Source organism: Terrapene carolina, unplaced genomic scaffold, assembly GCF_002925995.2.
Source record: "Terrapene carolina triunguis isolate 2854851 unplaced genomic scaffold, T_m_triunguis-2.0 Scaffold30, whole genome shotgun sequence".
NCBI lineage: Eukaryota > Metazoa > Chordata > Testudines > Emydidae > Terrapene > Terrapene triunguis.
In genome coordinates, this window is record NW_020664381.1 from 1,805,805 (window position 1) to 1,829,862 (window position 24,058).

The window sequence follows — 24,058 nt, forward strand, 5'->3', positions numbered from 1 at the left end:
TAAGAGCTGGGAAGTTGCTTAAGCAAAACATCAATATGCTCGTCTGGCAAAATATCCAGCTCATTAAACTGTTCAAATATGTGATTTCCTTATCACCACCCTTATTTACTTTAACCCAAATGTTAGTGTTTCCATGATGCTTTTCAGACAGTACTTTGTTCAGTCTGTATCCCCAGTTTGTCCAGAGCTGGGTAACTCCGGTTTTGAAGGTGCCCAAGATTGGTTGCTCCAGGTGTGCTTTTTGTACTGTTTCTTTCATCTCCACTTAATTTAGGGAGAAGAAGATCCAATCTACAACTCAGATGAGACGTAGGAAGGCTCCCACCTCATAAATCTCTCCTGGTTTTTTTTCCAGTTTCTATTTTGTCTCCTTAAATGTTGGTATGAGAGAGTCCTGTTTGCAGCCTTCTCATGGAGTAAACGTTAGTCTTTGAGTGTCATTTCTGGCATTTTGTACATCTTAAAGTATCTGAGGAGGTGTGGTTTTTATCCCTCCTGTTCTTTACCAGACTACAATACTAGTGCCAAGATAGCAGCAGCCGCCTCCTGGGGTCTTTCATGACTGATTGATTGTAATCTGCTCTTCTGGGGGCTTCCTTACAGGATAAACAAGATAGTAAATCCCAGAAAGTTGCTGAAGGGTTTGCTGTCATCATTTTAAAAACTTGTAATAATTTCTCCTTGGCATGTCCTAGTGAGCGCTCCAGAGAGTAGTGGGCCCCTTGAAGCGGAGTCCAGCCAGTGGACATGTAAAGTGTGTTCATCTGTTTTCCCGGAACCTCAGCTACTGACAGGTAAGGGGAATATGGAATTCGTATAAAAAATATACCCAGAAATATTCTGGAAGTTCTGTCCTTCCAAGCCAACAGATTATGGGCAGGGAAGTGGCTTCACAATACCATAAATTACACTTTTGTAGATTTCCTTCCCCCACCCCGATCCTAAGAAAAAAAGAGTAAAACTGCAGTAGCAACTGATATTGACTGTAGGCATCCTGTCTGATAAAATGTTTGTGTTACTGGATCTGGAATGAAAGAAACACTTGTATAACATGGTAGATGAATATTAAGACTCTCAAAGGATAGGGAATTGTATACGCAAAACGGTGCAAAATTAGTGACAGGCTTATGCTCAGTGTTATCAACAAAGCGATTGGAGCTGAAAGACACTATAAGTAAAAGCTAATGGAACTTGTCGTTTTCATACTTTGTGTTTATAGCTATTGAGCATAATTTTTGAGCACCTAAAAGGCTTAGCAGTGGCGGTCCCATTGACTTTCAATGAAACTTAGGCTACTAAGTCATTTTTTAAAATGGCACGCTGTTAAATCATTGAGGTACATCAGTGGGCTGTAGATCTGTTCAATAAAATATAATGTAATCATCTTGGCTGATACACCAGGGATTGAACCAGGAACCTTCAGAGCAAAAAGTATGAACTGCTACAGCTTGAGCTAAAAAGGCAAGGCTCTGTAGTTGGGGTGTGTAACAATTCCTATCCTCTGCAGAGTGGCTCAGAAGGGGGACCTGAGCACGCACTCACCAATTTAATAACAAGTATTAAAACCTCTAAAATGTCAATCCATCTCAATGATCAATTTAGTTTATAATAGAGAGCGTACTTTTAGTTAGAAAGGTGTTTTAACTGCAGTGAAATACTTGATCTAGGCAAGATTCCGTTCAATAAAGGAGATCTAATTATAAGTTTTGGTGCTGGAGCTGTCTACATGTTACATGACTGTGTTTCCCCCACATACACGCCTGCAGAACATCTGTTGAGTCACCTGGAACAAGCCAAAGGAGTCCCCCAGACAAGCCAAAATGATGCAACTCCAGAGAAGCCTGCAGAAGCTCCCATTGCTGATCAGCCTGTGACTGGCGAAGGTGCTCATGCCAACGTAGACTCCAGGAGGACTCCACGAAGGGGAAGAAAGCCCAAAGCAGCAAAAGCAGAAACACCTCTTGTCATCACTGAAGATAAAGACCCAGCAGGTGAGATGAGAGAGGTTTAACAAAAGTAGTTGCCAAACATGCTTCCACCTTAATGATCTATTCTCAGCAAAGTCTGCCGAGCTCAGAGTCTAAATGGGGAAATCTGGAGATTTTTTTAGTTCACATTGAAAACCCTAGTGACATTGCAGAAAATGATTGTCAGTCTTTTCTAGATGCCTCAGTGCTAAACACTGCAGCAGCTGCGTTTAATCTGGTTGGCAGATTTACCACTGGGCAGCCAAAAGAAAGCCCAAACTTTCAAGTTCAGGTCCAAGTCCCTTTCTTTAGGGCTGGTTTTATTAAAGCAGAAGATGCAGAAAGACTCAAAGACACACAAAATACTGGGTAACAGAGGCCTAACTTGCTTTCCGCAAGCTGGGAAGGGAAAGGACACATCCTTCTTCCTAGCCTCTCCTGGCTGTCCCCTAGGCCTTCTGCCTTGCTCCCATGAAGGGACTTCCCTTAGGGTCTTTCCTCGACCCTCATCTTCCCAAGATTGAGCCAGGAGCCTTCCTTTATATTGTCTCCAGTAGAGCATCACATAATGCATGGTCAGCCAACCCTTCATTGACATGTGCCCTGTCTTGAAACCACTGTTCTTACAAGGCTGTGTCCCTGTGACAGACATGTTGGCTGTGCCTCAGCTACAGTCTGGCACTCTGTTACACGAAACCTGTGTTATCAGTGAAGCTGTTGAATGTGCCAGTGCCACACAGGGCATAGCACCTGCTGTCCATGCCCTGCACACCAAACTGTGAACAGCTCTAGCTTTAGCACTCCCCTGGGGGAGTGGCTTGTGAACCTAAGTTTGCAAAATAAACTTGACTCGTCCTTTGCAGTACACTATTCCGTGGGTGTAAAGTTTTTGTCTGAGGCGGTTAGCTCAGCAGGAAAAAAAAACAGATTGGACATTATGTGGCTAACAAGAATATCTACGATTACATTAAATAGGATAAAAACAAAATTTGTAAAGGAGATAAACCCCCGTGCTTCTGAGAGAATAAGCCAACCTCTTACTTGAGTTTCTTGGCAGAAACATTTCTTATGGGCAGATTTTTCTGTAATTGCCTACTTCCAGCTAAACATCTGAATCCTGAACACTGCTGGTGCTGACTAGAGGCTGTGGCAATTCTCTTGTTTCTGTTCTTATTGTAGATCAAGGTGGGCAAACTTTTTGGCCCAAGGGCCACATCAGGGTTGTGCAACTGTATGGAGGGCCGGGTAGGGAAGGCTGTGCCTCTCCAAACAGCCTGTCCCCCGCCCCCTATCTGCCCCCTCTCACTTCTCGCCCCCTGACTGCCCCTCTGAGAGCCCCCAACCCATCCAATCCCCCTGCTCCTTGTCCCCTGACCGCTCCCTGGGACCTTCTGCCCCTAACCAACCAACACCCCACCCCCCCACCCCCACTCCCTGACTGCCCCAACCCCTATCCACATCTCTGCCCCCTGACAGGCCCCCATGGGACTCCCATGGCTATCCAACCCCCCCGTTCCCCCGACCACCCCCTCCCAGAACCTTCACCCCATCCAACCGCCCCCTGCTCCCTGTCTCCTGACCGCTCCCCTGGGGCCCCCCGCCCCTTATCCAACCCCCCTCCGCTGCCCGCCCCCTTACCATGCCGCTCAGAGCAGCGGGAGCTTGCAGCCATGTCACCGCGCTGCCCAGAAGGAGCAGTGGGCCAGAGCGCTGGCGGCGTGGCGAGGTGAGGTTGTGGGGGAGGGAGAACAGCAGGGGAGGGGCCGGGGGCTCAAGGGCCGGGCAGGATGGTCCCATGGACCAGATGTGGCCTGCGGGCCACAGTTTGCCCACCTCTGTTGTAGATAGATCTGTCTGGAGACCTTGGTCTCTCTTATGTAAAGAAGGGTCCTGTGGAGAAAGAGAAATGTTTTCTTTTCTGTTCCTTCTGAGACTAAATTGTTCCAAAAGAGTCCTGCCCTCCCCACGTAATCAGATGGTTTTGTTTGTCTTGGAGGTGGCTGTTGAGTTGGGTTCCCATTATGGATTTGAATTTGAATCTTCATTTTTGACTGTCCTATCTATTTTGAACTCAATCGGATGCCAAGAGTTAAAGCTTCATTTCAGTTTATTTCTGGATCAAGAGTGTGTCAAAGTAAATATAATGGTTAACGTCTGCCTCAGAAATATTCTGAGTTTTATTCGTGTGTGCGTGTGTTTAAAACTCTTCATGTAAATATTGTATTTTTATAATAATGTATTCACAGTGGATCGAGTAGCTGAAATTATAACAGAGATCCCACCTGATGAAGCAGCCCTTCCCTCTGCAGCGGAAGAGAGGATTATGGAACTGGTTTTAGGAAAGTTGCCAAGCACCACAAACAACATCAGTTCAGTAACAAAGTAAGTCAGAGTGGGTTGCAATCCTTCATAACGGGGTAGAACCTTCTCTCCTAACATCTATAAAGCACCATTGTAGTTTCCCCCTGTTAGCATGGAGGAAGGGCTCATTTGGAGCAAGTGATGAGAGCCAGATACACTTAGACAGACTTCTTCAGAGTATAATGACTCTGATGAGAACTTGGACACATAGCCACATCCATTCAAAGCCTTCTGTCTTGTATGTGCATGCGCACACATGCATGCTGCCAGTGGAACAGCTGGTCAAGGAGTCTCTGCACCCTTGTATGCCACAAAGGGGGATTCATGCAGGCCCAATGCACTGATGCTGGGTTGTAGCCATGGGTGATGGGAGATTGGTGATATGATTTTCACCCTTAGAGTGCAGTGCAATAGGATTATTTCTCTATCTTGCTACAGTTTTGTACAAAATGGGATATTTGAAACCCATAAGAGGCTGCAAAGTTAAATGTTACTCCCACTGAATGTTGGTGCTAAAGATATGGATGTTTAAATAACATGCCTGGGAGAGATTTTGTGTCTCACTGATATTTGTAACTTGTGAATCGCGTCTCTTGCATCACTGCGAATTTCAGGGTTTGTAATAAACCTTGAGCAAAGGGGGAAAATGTCTATGAAATTTACAGAACCTCATAGAGGCCTTTGTTGTTCATTTAATTACATATTTAAAAACTTGTTCCAGTGAAGCTAGCTTCTTGAGAGACTTGGAGGTGATCGATCCGTTAGTATTTTAAGGTTCTAGTTCATAGTGCTATAAATAAATTGAAGTCCACAGCAAGTAGATGGCAATAAGAAAGTACACATTCAAAAACATGTGCCAAATGGCATTTAGACAGTGAAACAGAACAGTGCTGCCTGATGGTTCCACGCATGCTCATTTTGTACGGTTCTTGCATGAAGACTACAAAGCTTTTAAGTGAAAAATGACATTGAGATACCTTTGGAGGGTGAGAAGAGCAGTTCCTGTGAGAGCCCTGAACATACAATCTTTGACTGTGGTGGCCACTGTTTTTCTGCCTGAGAGAGACTGGAGCAAATTCTCTTCCGACAGATCAGCTACTCTTCATATATGGCCAGGAGGAGTCACCGTTGTCGGAACGAGAGGCTGACTTCCCCCTAAAGGCTGAGGTAGCCCTCCTAGCCTTTGTCAGCAGATGGAACTCTTAACTTTTTATTTTTTTTTAACTATGGAATGCTGTTCACTCATTGCCTTTCTTTCTCTAATCCAGTAGGTTTGCTCATCACCAAAACACCATGTCCCTCAAAAGAAGTTTAATTCTCTCCAGTAGACATGGAATACGTCGAAAGCTCATAAAGCAACTTGGGGAACACAAACGGGTATATCAGTGCAACATCTGCAGTAAGATCTTCCAGAACAGCAGCAACCTCAGCAGGCACATCCGGTCTCATGGTGGGTTTCCCTTCAGCTCCCTACTATGCTGTGGTTCTCTCCAGTCAGTTCAGGGGTTCAGTAGAGGAACTGAGATATTCGAGATGCAGATGTTTTTCACAGGTTCCATCATTAATTACTAGAGGGCTCCTTAATCAAACAGACAAAAGCATGATAAGATCCAATGGCTGGAAGTTGAAGCTAGATACATTGAGACTGGAAATAAGGTACAGACTTTCAACAGTGAGACGGTGTCGTGTGTTCTCCGTCACTCTGAGTCTTTAAATCAAGATTAGTTGTCTCTCTAAAATACATGGTCTAGTTCAAGCAGGGGTTATTGGGCATGTAGAACTAAATGCAGGAATTATGTTGGGGAAGTTCTATGTCCTGTGCTATACAGGAGGTCAGACTAGTTGATCACAATGGTCCCTTCTGACTTCAAACATCAATGAATTAATCCTTTTAATGATTGAAGCTGCTCACATTTCAGCTGATTGCTAGCCTATTTGTTTGGAGCAACCTATAGAATTGTTCAGATATCACACATGGAGTTCCCAGTTGGTTACATCAGTCGCTCACTCTTTGTTTTGTCTTGATGGATCCCTCAGGTGACAAACTGTTTAAATGTGAGGAATGTGCAAAGCTGTTCAGCCGAAAAGAGAGCTTGAAGCAGCATGTTTCATATAAACACAGCAGGAATGAGGTGAGTAGAAACAACCAGATGGTTCTTCATGAGGAGAGATGAAAATGTGCTGAGATTTCAGTGCTGATGATTGGGGTGTGTGAGTCAGTCCTGTGTGAATGGATCCCTGGGATGAATTACCTATGGAAAAGTGTCCAGGCATTTCTTACCTCAAGGGGGAGTGTCACTGAATCAGAGCTAGCTGGAGACTCAGGGCAGGATCTAAAGGTGTGCTCTGACTGCTGTTCACTGTACTAAGTAGGATTGTTTCACTGTTGTCTTGTTTGCGTGTCCTCTCTGGTTATTGCCACCTGTTGTCTCTTGTTGTATGTTTAGACTGTGAGCTCCCTAGAGCAGAGATGGTCGTGTGTGTGTGTGTGTGTGTGTGTGTGTGTGTACAGTGTTACTTGCACTGGGGCTCTGATCTTTGATTGAGGCGTCTGAATGCTACTGCAATACAATTCATAATGCTAGTAAAACCCATTAATGGCAATGAGAGTCTTTCCACTAACTTTAGTGAGTTTTGGATCAGGCCCTAAACTCTCAGATTACTGGCATCTGATGCCAAGAATATTGTGGAGCCTGACTATGGGTCAGAAAACATCTTGTTTTTCCTAAATCAAATTCTTCATTGCAGGGCTTAGAGTAGCCAAAAAGACACACTCTCTCTCACCTACACACGTACATATGTGTCTTTTATAGATCAGTAAGTACAGCACCATATTTTTTGCAGCAAGTTTAGAATTAGGAGTCATTCTTTGAAATTTAAAATGTCAATTCTGCGCTGAAACGTACTCAAATGTTTTGAAGAAAAATATTTCTGTTGAAGAAAATGAAATGGCTGTCACAATAAAAAAGCAGCCTAGAATTTTTTGCAAGCTCTCTTTCCATTGTGTATGGTTTCTCTTTCTTCTCCCTCTTTTAAATGTTTACTGTTTACAATCCTCAGGTCGACAGCGACTACAGGTACAAGTGTGCTACATGTGAAAAGGCCTTTCGGATAGAAAGTGCATTGGAATTCCACAATTGCAGAACAGGTGATAACTGCTCACCAACGTTATCTAATCTTGAATCAGCTTTCATAATTTCCCATATATGATGGCATTTACAGATCCCTCACTTAAGACTAAATGAGCGATGGAGCAGTACTGGGCCAAGAGGGCCCTGCCCCTCAGCCACTGTAGAACTTGCTCCAGATGTAGGACCGGTTTAAAAGGGGAGTCTGGCACTCAAGCAGGCGGGAGAGTGAAGAAAAAACTGTCTGCAGGAACGAAGCCAATTGGTTGGTAGCTTCTGGGACAGGAATCCACAGGGGAAGGGCCTGGACTGTGGGTAAGACCTGACGTAGCAGCCAGAGGCTCGACCCCTTTTTCTCTCCCCTTCTCTCTGACAGGGGGAATCACTGGACCATGCGAAGGGAGCTGGGAAGCCCTGAATGACTATCTGAATTGTTGAGAGTGTCTGAGCAACTCTCCCCCGGGGAGGGAAGCAGTGTGCTGTGACCCTGCCCCAAACCGAAGAAAGAATAGGGAAGATAGGAAGTTGTCCAAGGGTAGCTGGTCTGATGTACCAGCAAGAGGGGGGCTGAGACACTCCTCACCCTTTTCCCCCTTGGGCTGGGACCCAGTGGAGACGGAGGGCCCAGGTCCCTGTACCCTTCGCTCCCCCCCTTTGTCCAGCTGGGAGAACCCAGGGAACACCCGAGGAAGACAGCTGTAACTCAGCCGCCAGGCCCTCAGATTGCCTGACAAGGCCATCCCATGATTTTGGGGAGTGTTGAGCCATGGCCTATGGACCCCCAAGTGAAGTCTGCTACACCATAATTCATCTCTATAGCAACCAGGAGGGAAGAGTAGTCATTTCAGGCTTCACCTTCCTCACACTACAGCAGCACTGTAAAAACAAACATCTGTTACCTCATCATGGAAAACTATTTCAGGCAATCTGTACAGCAACAATTCCACCCATGCGTTGTATTTTATCTCTTTCCCTCTCTCGAATCTCACATCCCCGGCTGTGTCTCGGATATCTCCTCCCAGATATCCTACCACTTTCTCCAGCTTGCTTTTTCTAAAACTAAACTTCACACCTTTCCTTTCAGTCCATCTCTGCTTCCTCTTATCTTTATCACCGTTGAAGGCTCCAGACTTGCAGCCTCCAGTTTCCCAGACTTGCACTCTTCACCTGCTTTCTCATTCCTTCTCCCAGTAAATCCAGTCTCCCACTAGGTCCTGTTGTTTCTTCCTCTGTGATATCACTAGAACCTATCCTTTCCTCTGCATCTCCTCCCTAGAGCCCTTAGTCGCTCCTTGGACACAAAATATCCATCAGCCTGGAATCCTCTGGGTAATTGTTCCTCCAAGCACAACTGGAGGTAACCTTACTTAAGACTTTTCTTCCAAGGGGCAATGCTTGTATAAAAGGACAGATGGTGCCAAGACCTCCCAGTAATCTGCCTTCGTCAGTGGCAGCTCTCTCTCTCTCTCACAGAGTTGATCCTTTCCCAAATTAAAAACATTTTGGACCTATTGTTAACGGCCTAATACTTCTTTCTTCTGTCTTCTCCCTGTGGCATCTGCAGGACCATGCAACAACCCTCAGACTTTTGAACAGCCTCTGAGTTAGGAAGAAACTTCCCCAGTAGGCCTGTTGTTGTATAACTGTCCATTATGGGGGTTTTACGCCTTCCTCTGAAGCACCTGGTACTGTCTGTTCTTGGAAATCAGGTGTGGACTAGGTGTGCCTTTGTTCGAAGTTGGGATAGCAATTCCTATGCTACTGTGTTCCTCAGACATTGCTGCTCCAAATAGGACGTCATATTTGGAAAACCTGTGACAACCCAGTTTGGATAGAATTAATGAGAGTATGCCAGACTGCAGGGTCAGGGGCCTATATGAGGAACTTATTTTGCTAGAATCAATGTACATGTTAACATCTTTAATATTTACCATTGCTGAATTAACTTTGGAAGCAATTTTGGTGTGTTTTGGTGACTTCTAGATTTTCATAGAGCAAGACAAACCTGAGGGAGCGAGGGTGGAATCTCTAGTAGAGTTGCCTGTGATTGATTTTGAGGAGCAGATCTTAACCTGTCGAGATTCTAGATTGATTGATTTTATTTTATTTTTTGACAGAAGATAAATTGACAAGTAAGAACAAAAAACTCATGTTCTGCTTTCCCCAGATTCATGTGTGGTGCTTTGTAATGCCAGATCTAACTATAGAATAAATTTCTTATCATATTTTTAAAAAAATACCATTTTTATCTTAAAATAATTGCTTTATTTTCATTACCTACAGATGACAAGACATTCCAGTGTGAGATGTGTTTCAGGTTCTTTTCCACGAATAGTAACCTCTCCAAACACAAGAAGAAGCACGGGGATAAGAAATTTGCATGTGAAATCTGCAATAAGATGTTCTACCGGAAGGACGTCATGTTGGATCATCAAAGGAGACACTTGGAAGGTAAGTACACTTGGCATGAACCTGATTGTTGCTTTTGAAGTGTCAGTTGGCTTGGGGAAATTAAGTAAATCATTCTGCATCAGTTTTCACTTGATGCTGGCTATCATTTCAAAACTAATTAGCTGATCTGGTGTAGCTTATCCTTGGGAAGGTTAGCAAATTTTTAGCAATAAGGATAATGAACCATTGGAATTGATTACTGAGGGAAGTGGTAGATGCTCCATCATTTGGAGTCTTTAAATGAAGATTGGGTGTCTTTCTAGACTATATCCTGTAGTTCAGTCACCAGTTGTTGGGCTACATGCATTAACTGCCTGGTGAAAATTGTGTGGTTTGTGTTGAATAGGAGGTCAGACTAGATGATCACAATGATCTCTTGTGATGTTAAAAATCCAAGTCTTCTGAAATTTCTGTGGTAACTGAAAAGCTTGTTGGCAGAGTTGCTGTCTTTCATTGGGAATTGGACGGCAGTGAGTAAGCACAGATCCATTCCAGAGAATAATATGGGATTATGACTATCAGTTTAATAAATAAATTGAATGCGGCACAATATGTTGCCTTACAACATTTAGAGCACTTATGAAACCAGACCAGAAGAGCTGAGCACTCACAAATCTCACTGAAGTCAGTGGGCGTTGCAGGTGCCCAGCACCTTTGATAATTAAGCCATAGCCTCTGAAGGAAATGATAGTCACAAAGAAGAGGTTAAAAAATGACAACATACAATGAAATCTGGGTATTTGTTTTAAACTGCCACTAGTAGTTTTTAGGGACAAGATTGAAAGTAGTTTAGAAGTAGGGCCAGATTAAACAATCTGGGCCCTAGGCACGTGACAAGAGAGGCCCCTCCTTTTGTTCTGCCCCCATACCACAGCCCCATCCCCCACTTTGAGTGGTGTTGGGGGCAGTGGGTCTCCCCTCACCTGTCACAGAGGCTGGGCCAGTGACCTGGGGCCCCCTTCTCCCCTCGAAAGCAGCAGGGGTGGAAATAGGGGTCTTTGTTAAACATGAAGTGCCTGGGGTTGAGCGGCTGTGCATCTACAGCACCCACTGACTGACTGGCTGGAAGAGTTTCTATGTTAAACTGCTCACCACCCTAGATAAAGCACCTCACACCGGGTAGACTTTACTGAAACAAATAATGAAAGTGATTTGCTTACAATAGAAGTATCTTTTCTCGTACTTTAAGATTGGTACAAGGAACCAATAGGAAAACAAAAATATATCTTCAACACGCCTCTCTTGTATTTCTAAGATCCCTTTCACTGCTGTAACTAAGCATTGGTTCGTTCATTCAGAGACAAAATTACACATAGAGCGCTACTCCCCTGTCTCACTGCGCTTTACAGGAATAGTGTGTATTCGACTGAAAAGGCATACAGGAGTGGAAAATGTGGTTTATTTTATTTTATTTTTTTTTGGTGGGGACTGTGACGTTAAGGGGTGAGGCGTGTGAAAAGAGAAGATTTTGAGCACAGCACGGAGAACATGGTGCGCTACAAGAAGGAACCCTCGGGATGCCCTGTGTGTGGGAAGGTAGGCTTTTTTTGCCAGTTTGTGAATGCAAAGCTCTATCTGACAAGCTCCAGCAATCCTCCAGTCCTCACTACAGACGCACCAAGAAAAACTCTGTAGCCAGCGTTCTGAGGAGCTTTTCACTTAAAGCAGCATTAAACAAAACCCTAGTCCAACCTCATATTTTCCGAGGACCAGTTATAAACTGTTACGCTCCAGATTTGTCTGTTAATACAGTCTCTTTATTTGGCTTAGGTTGGAGTGAAGGGTTTGTGTTGGAGTGAGAGGAGCTGGATGTGGGCTTTGTGAGCAATTCTGCATTAGAACGGAAAGTGAGTGTGTGGCGTAGTGATGGAGGCCACGAGTGCAATTGGACAGTGTTGGGTGGTAAAATATGCAATCCAAGATTAGTGTGAATGGCATGGACGAGAATGTGGGCTTAACTACTGTTTCTAAGATGTTTAGTGATTTGTGGTGGTGGAATTTGCACTCAAGCAACCTTATTTCTAAGTAAATGATGGGTTTTTTTACTTGGGAATAGCTAAGTGTTACTGCAGTGTCGCATATATAGAAGGGGACCACCCTTCTTAGGCAATCCTGTTTCAAGGGACCATCTCCAAATATCTCCAAATGTATTAATTGTAATTCTACTCCACCTATATTAGATGTCCACCTCTGTTACATAACCGATCTCTGCTAATCCTTTGAGTGATTATTGTTGCATAAGTCACTATGTTAACAGCTTGTGTAGCCTGGTGTGGAATGGATGATGGGAGCTCTTACTTCTCTGAAACACAAACATATAGGTTGCCCTGCCCAGGAACAAGTAGAGCAGTATTAAATACCTCCTAAACCTAATTGCAAATTAAGTTATGAAGAGGAGTAGCTCAGATGCCTCTTGAGGCATGACAAGAAAAATATTCTTCAGTGTTCTTCTACCCTAGGTATTTTCATGCAGGAGCAATATGAACAAACACCTCCTGACACACGGAGACAAGAAATACACCTGTGAAATCTGTGGACGTAAATTTTTCAGAGTGGACGTTCTTAGAGATCATATTCACGTCCATTTTAAGGTATTCTGTTAATATTCTGATAACTTGCATTTTTTATTGGAAACCTGTTCGAGAATACTAAGGTGGTGTGATCGTGCTGGCCACGTAAGAGGGATCACATACATCTCCTTGCCCTGTACGTACTTCTCTATAAGGGTCTGTTACACCTGTTTCTCGATTCAAGCCAGAATTTGATGTTTGGAATCTCAGAAACAAGAGTTTTGGGTTTTTTAAGGTAAATCCTTTGCAGCTTATCTTCAACACTGTGGGTGGTTAAGTATGAGAAAAAAACTATGAAATAGGAGAGTTGAGGGAACCATCTCTTTAAACATTAATAGATAGGTTACATAGAGGAGGTGTTGTCTAATGGCTATGGCAAGCAACTAGAAGTTAGGAGGACAGCTTAGTTCAGGTCCCAAGATTGACCCCTGACACTCTGCCTGACCTTGGACATGCCACTTAACCACAGTGCTTCAGTTCACCCACCTAAAGCAAAGAGAACACTTACTGCCTTTGCAAGGTGTGGCGGCTCAATTAACTAGTGTTGGTATGATCCCTTTTAGAGCTTTGGGTGGAAGGTGCTATGCGAGTGTTGGGTAGAAGTATTATTGATTATTATAGCAGTTGTCACACTGATCCACAGAGCACAGGCTGGTGGTCCGCAGACATGGTGCTGCTGCTCCTCCTCCTGGTTGCCAGCTGCTAAACTGCATTAAAAGGCAGCTATATACTGAATCTTTTCTTGATGTTACTTTTGCATATAAGCAATTGCTATAGTTGCTACAGGGCTGTTAAGCAATTATGAATGGGAGGGGAGGCATGCCTGAAATAGTCTCTCTGCTATAATGTGGTCCATACTCTGAAAGTCTTTCAGAATCCCTGAGGTATTGCAGGATCCTCACGGGGAAACGTCTTGCCTGTTGAACTGTCTGGAGAACCCTTGTAATGCAGTTAAGAGTCAAGTGGCTTAGTGAAATGGTGCAATTTCTTTAACACAAACTGAAAGGTGTTACAATCTTCAATGGTTCCATTAAAATGGTGCTATGGATTTAACACTGCTGCGGTTTGGTCCCTATTTATACTAATATTCATAAAATATGCATATATTTGGCATTTAAAAAATAACAACATTGTGTCTGTCTACAAACTGGGGACCTTTTGCAGGGATTTCATTATATGGGAGAATGCCTTGAATCACATTATTGTTGCAGTTTATGTAGTTAATGAGTGTCGCAGAAGGGTTGGAGCTGTATTAACTTTTGACATTAGATCTGATTAAGATGGAATCTCCTTCCCCACCCTTGTATAGGACATTGCACTAATGGATGACCACCAGAGGGAAGAGTTCATTGGTAAAATCGGAATCTCATCAGAGGAAAACGATGACAACTCTGATGAAAGTGCAGATTCTGAGCCTCACAAGTATAGCTGCAAAAGGTGCCAGGTAGCTTTAAATTCTCCTTTCCAACTAAATGTGTGTGTCAGTTTCTTCTGTCAAAGAAAAAGTTGTTATAATCAGAATTTCACAGAACATTGAAAATAAGCTAAAAGAGGGCCAGTCTGATGGTCTAGCAGCAGCACAATTTGGGGGATTCAAGACCACGACCTAATTCTGGTCCTGCACTCCCACATCAGCAATGAGAGGGTGCCACACTCCTCCCTGCATCCGACGCTAATGGAATGGCATTCATGGCCTCTGGAGCATACTTGACTGAGCCATCCACTGTGGGAGGAAGAGATGATCATCACAGGACAGGGCTTTTGGGAGTTGGAAAGAAGTGTGTGGGGGTGGGAGTCATGGCCAGGGGGAAAATGTCATCTTCAAGATTCTTAGAATTCTCTGTCAGAGAACTGATTGGTTGGGACAGCTAAACTGACTGAATTATTACTTATGTCAGAAAGGCAGAATGGCTTTGTGGTTAAGGCACTGGGCTGAGATTCAGGAGATCAGGGTTCAAGTCCTAGCTCTGCCACAGATTGTGTTACCTTGGGCAAGTGATTTAGTCTCTCTGTGCCTCATTTGTTCCCCATCTGTAAAACTGGGATAATAATACACCCCTTCTCCCAGCCTTCGTCTGCCTTGTCTATTTAGATTGTCATCCCTTTCAGACAGGAACTTACTATCTACACCGCCTCACACAAAGGGGCCCTGATCTTATTTGGGGCCTCTAGATGCTATTGTCATACAAGTAATCATAATAAAGATGTGTGACCTCAGCAGTGACATGCCTCACTTTCAGCTCAGTACAGTTTAAACAGCTGAGAAGCGAAATCCCTGAGACGGTGCTTTGTGGTAACTCTTCAGGCTGCCTGTCGTGCCAGGCTGACCGTGATATAAATCATCCGATAACGTAGGTTTTAAAATAAGAGAATTCACGCAATTCAGGTTAGAAAGCTGTTCCTTTGTCAGCTCTGGTATCAAGCATCCCTGCAGTCCTAGGCAAACAGAACAATCCACTATCAGAGCTGACAGCAACAGCTGTGGAAGATGAGTAAGTGCTGGGAAGGGAAGGTTCTTCCCGCTGGAAATGTCTCTTCATGCATTCTGAAGGGAGAACAGAAAAGTAAATCTTAGCAAAGTAAGACTCCTGCATGAAGAGACAATTTCTCTTTATCCTCTCCGCTTCCCCTGTGAGATGGGAAAGATCCTTAGAGTCCAAAAGCTACTCTCTCCCCTGCAGGTCTGCTGCATTGATGGCTAAGGGAGGTTGGCTGTAGCTCCCTTCAGGGCCAGAAATAATCAGAGGATTCCTAGCAGAGCAATGTGAGACATTTTTTTCCGTCTCCAGCGGCTGAGTGAACTGCCTCTGCCACATTCTTAGCCCCTGGGAGGGGAGCACCAACCTGCACTAGTATCCCAAACTACAGTCTCCTATGTGGAGGGACTGGTTTTGGATGTTCTTTATAGGTGTGCTTAGTTCTTCAGTGACAAAACAGGTTCCAGGAAGGAGTATAGATTTCCCTGTACTCTTTGTCTGATAGTGAGGACAGTATTTCTGATTATTGGCTATTTATGCTGTAGATCCCAGTACTACATTAACTGGTCACTATTTCCTGAGAGATTTTTTTCCCGTGCGTTCACTATTGGTTCGTTCTGCAGTTAACCTTTGGCAGAGGGAAGGAGTACCTAAAACACATAATGGAGGTTCACAAGGAGAAAGGCTATGGCTGTAGCATCTGTAATCGACGATTCGCCTTGAAGGCAACTTACCATGCTCACATGGTCATTCACCGGGAGAATCTGCCTGATCCAAATGTGCAGAAGTAAGATGACATGTCTGACTAATATTGTATGAACTACTTTTTTTTGAGATCATGGTGGCTGTGCCAAATAGGGGTGCTTGGTTAGTGAGAGATAGACACACATTGACATTCTTGAGGCTTTTCTCTTTAATGTCAAGGTACCAGGAGAAATCCCTTCTTTTTTCAGTTTCTTTTGTGATATGAGTAGCTGATGTTTTCTGACATTGTCTCAGGTTTATACAGTCCTGCAGTTCTTGTGTCCCATTGAGACCTCTTGCTTCATTAAGGGTTGTAAGATCAGGTCCTCATTTACTAAAGGGGTAAAACATACCCCCGACTGTCAATATGTCATGTCAGATATAGCAGGTACACCATCGGGCAGATAATAGTTCTGGATTTTTAAAGTAAAGATTTTTAATCAAATCAAAAAATGACTGTATAATTTGAGAGAGCAATACTGCCTGGCCACACTTACTTTGTGATGCACTTGTACGTTTTTTTTTAAGGCTTATTTTATTTAACCCTATTTTACCATACACTTATATTTCAAGGAAACCTTTCCAGTAACAATCTTTTCAAACAAATTTCAGTTGCTGATTGAGGGCTTGTCCACACTACCCGCCTAATTCGGCGGGTAGAGATCGATCTTCTGGGATCGATTTATCGCGTCTCATCTGGACGCGATAGATCGATCCCAGAAGCGCTCCCCCGTTGACTGCGGAACTCCTGCTCGCCGAGAGGAGGAAGCGCTGTCGACGGGGGAGCCTGCCTGCGCCGCGCGGACCCGAAGTAGGTATTTTTAGTTCGATATAGGAAACGTCTACTTCAGCTACGCTATTCTCGTAGCTGAAGTTGCGTTTCCTATATCGATCCCCCGCCCCAGTGTGGACCAAGCCTGAGATTACTGAAACCATAGTCCTGTCAAAAAGAGAATGGCAGAGTCTGCTTCTTTTTCTGTTTCAGATACATCCACCCATGTGAAATTTGTGGAAGGATTTTTAACAGCATCGGGAATTTGGAACGACATAAGCTTATACACACAGGTAACATGATGTTGTTGTTGTTCTTTTATTATTAATATCAAAGGTTTCCTTTTCTGGATGCTTTCTGAGGCCATACTTTTACTTGTCAGGAAGAAACTGGTTATGGTAGTTTACAGTAAGAACCCATACAGTTATTGCTGTTTTAATGGTTTTATGGCAGGCCAGTTTTATAAAGTGTGTGTATGTATGTATGTATAAAATTGATGAGGGTAAATGATACCAGAGCATGATTTAAGAGATTCCCTGATTGTATAATTTAGCTTTCATCCAATAAAAATGTTGGCTCTCTACTTATCTCTGCTGAAATACTCATCCGGGCCTTCATTTCTTCTCACCTTGAGAACTGCAGTTCCTTCCAGCTCTTTGGCATCCCAAAGTGCCAGCTCTTTACTCCAGCACGTGCAGAAGGCTGCTCCCCATCTCCTCTGAGGTGGAGAGGAGCACGTCCACATCCCTTCATCCTTAAATGACTTTGCTGGCTCCCCACTGTGCATTTCAGAATGCAGTTCAATCTAGCGCTCTTTGGTTTTTAAAAATCTCCAGTCAGACTTCTGTCCCTTGTCTCCATCTACCCCCACCTGCTCACTTAGCACCACTCACTCTTCTGTTCCTTTACACAATCTCAGCACTGTTGATACAGAAACATAAGTCTCTACGGCTCATCAAGAGATCCTTCTCTACAGCTTTCTTCCATCTCTCTCTGCCTCCGTCTTGTTTCAAAGCTCAGATGAAAACCTCTTCTCTCCCTTGCCTATTTCTCATAATTCATTTTGGGATTCAGTTTGTCTGAGAGGAGTTGTTCAGGAGACAGTTGGATTATTGCTCAGTGAATCTATTGCCAGAGGTTTGTCGGCTTTTAGCAACACTCATTTTCCCCTAGAGATTCTGCTTATACTGCAATAACTTTTTTTTTTTTTTTGAAGGTGTAAAAAGTCATGCGTGTGAGCAGTGTGGAAAGTCATTTGCCAGAAAGGACATGTTAAAAGAGCACATGAGAGTCCACGATAACATCCGAGAATACCTGTGTGCGGAATGTGGTAAAGGTACAGACATCGCCTTTGAATTAGACATTTTGTTGGTTACATTTCCCATATTAAAACCAATAGCTTCATTAAATACCAGGAAAGTCCTCAAAGTAATGAGAGTCTTGTATTTTGAATAGGAAGCCATGCTGATCAGGATGTATGGGGCCTGCCTTAATTTTACATCCATCAGTTCCCTGGCCTGCAGCAACCAAACCTGACTTCTAAAGTTCTTCATCTGTGCTGCTGCTAATTTCAGGAACGCTTGCCTGCCTGACTTCCATCGCATTTACATCCCAGAAAAGAGTCAGAAAGAACACAGTTTAACTGTGCATTCTAGGCTGAGTTTTCAGGACTTAGCAGTTAGAATAAATATTTTTCTTTACTTTGTTACTTGAACAACCTTGAACTGAAATCCCTGCAAGACACTAATATGGTGCCTTAGATTAACGTTCTTGTCAAATTCCCTGTCTCTCCGTGCTTTTCTCTTACCCTCCTTAGTGATTGTTTAAATGTTTTTCATAGATTTTTTTTTTTTAACTTAAAAACCCAAACCCACTATTTCAAGAGCATTTCTAGATCACCTGTGGGCATTCGTGGACATCTTCTATTCGGGATGAAGTTAGGATCATCTGTTTGAAACATGCTTATCTTGAGTCCTTACTCAGGGTGGGAGGTGAAGGGTAATGCAGATGAATTTTCCCACCATGTCTTCAGTTACATCTTCATGGCTCACAGGAATGAAGACAAAACATGCTCTGCGTCACCACATGAAACTCCACAAAGGGATTAAGGAATATGAATGCAAGGAATGCCATCGTAAATTCGCACAGAAGGTCAACATGCTGAAGCACTACAAAAGGCACACAGGTGAGAGCAACCCAGAGGACCAGTCATCCTGCAGAAATCACACTTAATCAGTTAAATGGTTGTTTTGGAAATATATGACATTACCCTGCTCTGAATAGTCAAAGAGCATGAGCAACACAGTTAAAAAGAATATGCATATACTGTATTTTAAAAGGTGTGAAGACTTTGGCCTCTCATGAGCAGAGATCTGCCCACTGTGTCATGGTTTGTTTTTTTAACATAGACCATTGGGTGTAGGATACGCTTTTTGTCTCGAATTAGGGTTTGAACTCTGATCCCCAGAGACAAACGTCTCACCCACTGCACCAGCTCCCATTAGTGCCTGCATTTCCTACAGTACTTTTGCAAACAATGGAAAAAGTGGCTAGTGAAACTGATTTTTCATAACCTAAGATTCACAATTGTACCTGATACCTTAGTCTATTATCACTCCAGTTTTAAATGTAATCTCTCCATATAGGGATCAAAGATTTTATGTGTGAGCTCTGTGGGAAGACATTTAGTGAGAGAAACACAATGGAGACCCATAAACTGATTCATACAGGTAAGTGCACTAATGCAATGTATCGAAAGACAACAGCTTGACATTCTGCTTCAAGCAATCCTGAGTCCGCATTCTGCACTACGTAATTAAAAAAAAATGTGTTCCTCTTAATGCACTATTACAATATTCACCTTTAGAGATATCTACTAACTCCTTTTCATTTCATATGCCACCAGTGGGGAAACAGTGGACATGTTCAGTCTGTGATAAAAAGTACGTCACTGATTACATGCTTCAGAAGCACATCCAGCTAACTCACGATAAGGTAGAAGCTCAGAGTTGTCAGCTCTGTGGGACAAAGGTTTCTACCAGAGCTTCAATGAGTCGACACATGAGGCGCAAACATCCAGAGGTGAGATCTGTGGCAGATGGATTGTGGCTTATTATAAATTCACTTGGCGTAGCTATGACTTCAAGTGAGTCATCTACTTCCTCCTCCTTGCATTCTGGCAGGACTGATCTTGGTCATTTGTAGACCAAGTGTCTGTGTTAGGCTTGATTTTCTTCATTAATGGCAATTCCACAACCCCTTGCCCCTCTGTTTTTGTTCCTTCTAATTGCTGATTCATAAACATTTAATAATTCCTTTTTCCTATTAATTCAGCTAATTTTTTCTGCTGCATCTTAACTCCGTATTTTTCTGTTTTGTCCTCATCAACTAGTGTGGATAATTGATCCCTGTTCCTTTTATGGCATCCCTTTCACAAGTTTGTTGACAGCTATCATGTCTTCCCTCAGAATTCCTTTAATCTAGCTCAGCTATGACCTGCTCTACTAACTTTTCCCTTGGAGATCTTACTTTATAAACCGTTTATCACTATTATTGCTCTTCCTTGATCTCTTTTGTTTCCCAGTGAAGGCTGGGAAACAAAATAAGGGGCAAAACTCTTGCCCTCTCTCTTTTGCATTAAAGCCAAGCTGAGTAATAAAGTACCTGAAATGTGGAGAGCTGGTTGTTTCTGATCTTCAGTGAACTGAGATTTATAGATCCTGTTGTATACAGTGGAGCACGCCACACTCAGAGACTTGTAGTTCAGGGGCGCTGTAATTTTTGTTGCTCACTGAAGCATCAGGGCAGGTAAATGAGGGTTTGTCTTCTCCTGAAGTCCTTCAGTTTTAATGGGGTATTGTCTGCCTAGGAAGCAAGGATAAAAAGATGGACTGCAGTTGCTGTTATGTTTAAACTAAATTTCCAGCAGTGTGGTCACTTTGTTCATATGGCAGTATAGTGACCCATATATTATGCTTATTTTTTCCCACAGAAAGCAATGAGATTTTATGGAAACTAAATGTTATGAAGTTGGTTGCTGTGGTGTCAGTGAGAGGAAGGAAGATTATATACCATAAGATTATTATTATCAATGAAAGTAAAACACATTAAACCTCTTATATTGATTAACCAAATCAATTAAAATGCGTTCGGTTGCATGATCCTGTCCTGTGTTGTTACTTGTCAATGGAGCTCTCCATTGCTGTTCTGTACTGGCCATAATTTGTCAAGCTGACCAGGATCTGTTTATCTGTAGGTTCTTTCGGTTAGAATTGACGATTTAGAGCAGCTCCCAGAAGCTACCACCATTGATGCCTCCTCTATTGGGATTGTTCAGGTAAACTAATCGTGGCAGAATCCTAAATTCTTCTGTGGCTTTGGGTCCTTGCCATTCACATGCTGGAACCTGCTCATGAATGCTGGGGTTGGATTCAGGATCCTGTATGCACTATGGGCAAGTGTTTTGCATTTGTCCCAGGCTTAGTCTTAACTGAGGATGAACAAACTTCTTTTTCTGAAGGTGGAAAAACAGGTTTGAAAACTTTACTCAAACACTGTAGCTTATTGTTACGGTAGTGCCTAGAGACTCCCGTGGGGTTTGGGTTTGTGCTCTGTTTATAGAGATAGTGAAAAAAGAAGCAGAGAGAAAATGCAGTGGAAAAATGGAGCAGAGAGTGGGAAGAGTTAACAAACATTATTATTAAGCGTTTCGGTACTGTCATTGTGTTTGGCTCTGTGTTGAATAGATCAGAGACAGGGGCCCTGCTCTCAAGGCTCAGACCTGTGGTGATCAGACTGTGAAAGAAGCATCACAGGGCAGATTTGAGCTGGGGCTTTATAGGCCTTGTGGAAGAAGTGTGTTTTATGGAGGGACAGTAAAGAGAAGAGATTGATCAGATCAGAAGCAGGATTCTGAAGAGGAAAACAGAAGGTGAAGTCCTGGTCTTACTGAAGTCAATGGAAAAACTCCCATTGACTTCAACTGAGCCAGGGTTTCAGAGAGGAGTAGGAGAAGGAAATGAAAGAGGGATGTTAAGTGCTCAGGTAGAGCAACAGGGAGCAAGGGAGCTTGAGTGGTAAGAGATGTGGTGGTCAGGGCGCAGTGCTAGGCAGAAGGTGAGGACAGGGAGTTTTAATGTTATGTTCAGTGAGCAGAAGGCAGTGGAGGGATTCAAAGAGGCAACAAACATGATCAGACTGTCTGAAAAATGGAGCAGTGAGGGGACCAGCAAAAACTCCAAGAAAAAAATAGAGTGACAAATAGAAGAGGGGAGTGGGCAGAGTGAAAAACAAATCTAGAATGAGTGTGAAAGACTGTGTAGGGAGGAAGAAAAATTCTAAGGAAAACCAGATTCTGTGCCTACTGTAAATAAGGGTTATGTCCTTTGCAAATATCTTACCTGTGTTCAGCATGGTTGGTGGGGAATGCATTTTTCAGTGACTCAGCTCAGCTGGTGTAGGTCATCTACAGAGATGCTAATAACCTCTCTGCTTTGTGGTTTAGTGGGGGTACTGGTATTGTAAAGAGTTAATTACAGGGAGAAAAACCATTCCCTCAAATCTGGTCATCTTCACCTGGGGATGGACAGAAAACCAACCTCTGGTGACACACTCGGATCTATGCTGAGCTAAATGACTTGAGTAGCGACATTCAGTTGTACTGAAAACTCTCTTCTTGTAGCCGGAGTTAACCCTGGAACAGGGAGAGTTACCCGAAGGCAAGCATATGAAAGCTCCTAAACGTGGCCATAAGCGAAAGCAGAAGCCGGGTGAAGAGGAGGAAGTGCAAGTGCCTGAGGACCCTGCCTTCAATGAATACACAGAGAAAGAAGCTGAATTCACAGGGAATGTGGGAGATGAAACCAATTCAGCTGTACAGAGTATTCAGCAGGTGAGTTCCCATGAAAAGCTACTGGACAGACATTGCAACAGGGGTTGATGGTGTTGGAATCCTAAGGCTAAATGTGAATGAGCTAGAGATTTAAAGCTGAGGGTAGAAATCACAATTCAAAGAGATATAGAAAGATGGGGAAGGAAGAGGGGTCTATTTAATCCCCTCCACTTCCACTAAACTCCTTATCTTCATTTCAGCCCATTCGGTGCCACTGCCTCTTGCTGAAGCTGTGCTTGCAAGTTTGGAATTAATTCAGGGAATCGTTATCAATATTACATTTGTCTCTAGCTTGTTAGTTGCTTTCTTCTGCTTACAGCAGCAGATTCCCTTCAGCATGATATCCATGGCCAGCAGTAGGGGCACCAAAATGATCTGCATCCAGCTAACATGTTTTATTTCAGAGAGCCAAACAGAAGGTTGAGGTTTTATTTCTGTTTTTCCTTAGGTGGTGGTGACCCTTGGCGACCCAAATGTCACGGCCCCTTCTAGTTCTGTTGGGTTGACAAATATTACCGTCACCCCGATTACCACGGCAGCTGGAACCCAATTTACCAACCTCCAGCCAGTGGCTGTGGGCCACCTTACTGCTCCTGAACGCCAGTTACAGCTCGACAATTCAATCCTTACTGTGACATTTGATACTGTCAGTGGTTCTGCCATGCTGCACAATCGCCAAAACGATATTCAGATACAGCCACAGCCAGAGGCAGCCAATCCCCAGTCTGTGGCCCATTTTATAAACCTGACAACCCTGGTGAACTCCATTGCTCCTCTAGGGAACCAGATCGCAGAGCAGCATCCGTTGACATGGAGGGCAGTGCCTCAGACCGATGTCCTGCCGCCCCAGTCGCAGCAAACACAACAGCAGTCAGGACAGCAGCAAGTTCAAACAGAGCAGCAACAGCAGATGTACAGCTACTGATTTATACTTGAAAAGTCTTGAAATGGACTGGACTATGAGACAATTTTTTAAAAAGTGGGAAACTATAAGTGAATTGTTTGCTGGATACCAAACAGAGATGGAAAAATGTTTATACAATGAAATGTAAACTAAAATTGGCATAGCACCCTGCAACACCGTGGTCTTGAAATTCACACACTATTTCTAAACGCAGCACCATCTAGAAGTCTCATGCTAAATTCAGCACCCCAGTGTGGTGGTGTGTTTTGTGCAGTGATGGTTCTGGGTTTTGACCAGAGCATCACAATAGACCTTACACAAAGAGGGGAAATCACAAATAGTACATATGACTAACCCCTCAGCCATACAATTTAATTGTTTTCCAATCTGGAGGGAATGTATACACTGAGCTGGGGTTCACTGGTTGTCACCTTCTAGAGACTGAAATGTAAAGATATAATTGAGCCCCCAAAAAAGGATTGTCTTGCTTTTTCCATCCTTAGAAGGTCTTGTATCTCTGGTAAAGTAAGGGTGAGGGTTTGGGGCTGGAAGTGGGGGAAAGTCCATGGGGTAAAAGAAAATGCACCCAATTTCACAAAGTATTTCCATTGTGGTGATGGAAAAATCTTTTATCAGTAAAACATGTCAGTGCTACCTGAAGCAAATAGCCAGTCTAATGTTAAAACAACTTTCCTAGAAGACCATAAAAGTTGTTTGAATCAAACCGGTTCTGAGCTGAAACCAGAATGTGATAAAATTTTACGTAATTTTGTCAAAATTGCTCCTTCAAGATT

The 24,058-nt window shown here is 43.4% G+C and overlaps 1 protein-coding gene across 1 annotated transcript in view; it reads left to right on the plus strand.

The window, feature by feature from the left end:
• The window catches only part of LOC113406413 (PR domain zinc finger protein 15-like), a 35,208-nt gene extending 11,737 nt beyond the window's left edge, over nucleotides 1-23,471 (plus strand). Inside the window, exons 5-23 of the mRNA XM_026651173.1 lie at nucleotides 696-794; nucleotides 1,767-1,991; nucleotides 4,214-4,349; nucleotides 5,597-5,778; nucleotides 6,366-6,460; nucleotides 7,389-7,476; nucleotides 9,740-9,907; nucleotides 11,349-11,443; nucleotides 12,367-12,498; nucleotides 13,787-13,921; nucleotides 15,578-15,741; nucleotides 16,684-16,763; nucleotides 17,687-17,806; nucleotides 18,524-18,655; nucleotides 19,116-19,199; nucleotides 19,376-19,551; nucleotides 20,726-20,806; nucleotides 22,151-22,360; nucleotides 22,809-23,471. Coding sequence (XP_026506958.1) covers nucleotides 696-794; nucleotides 1,767-1,991; nucleotides 4,214-4,349; nucleotides 5,597-5,778; nucleotides 6,366-6,460; nucleotides 7,389-7,476; nucleotides 9,740-9,907; nucleotides 11,349-11,443; nucleotides 12,367-12,498; nucleotides 13,787-13,921; nucleotides 15,578-15,741; nucleotides 16,684-16,763; nucleotides 17,687-17,806; nucleotides 18,524-18,655; nucleotides 19,116-19,199; nucleotides 19,376-19,551; nucleotides 20,726-20,806; nucleotides 22,151-22,360; nucleotides 22,809-23,285 — 2,879 coding nt within the window. The 3' untranslated portion in view covers nucleotides 23,286-23,471. The remainder of the gene's footprint in view (nucleotides 1-695; nucleotides 795-1,766; nucleotides 1,992-4,213; nucleotides 4,350-5,596; nucleotides 5,779-6,365; nucleotides 6,461-7,388; nucleotides 7,477-9,739; nucleotides 9,908-11,348; nucleotides 11,444-12,366; nucleotides 12,499-13,786; nucleotides 13,922-15,577; nucleotides 15,742-16,683; nucleotides 16,764-17,686; nucleotides 17,807-18,523; nucleotides 18,656-19,115; nucleotides 19,200-19,375; nucleotides 19,552-20,725; nucleotides 20,807-22,150; nucleotides 22,361-22,808) is intronic.
• Nucleotides 23,472-24,058: the final 587 nt, after the last annotated feature.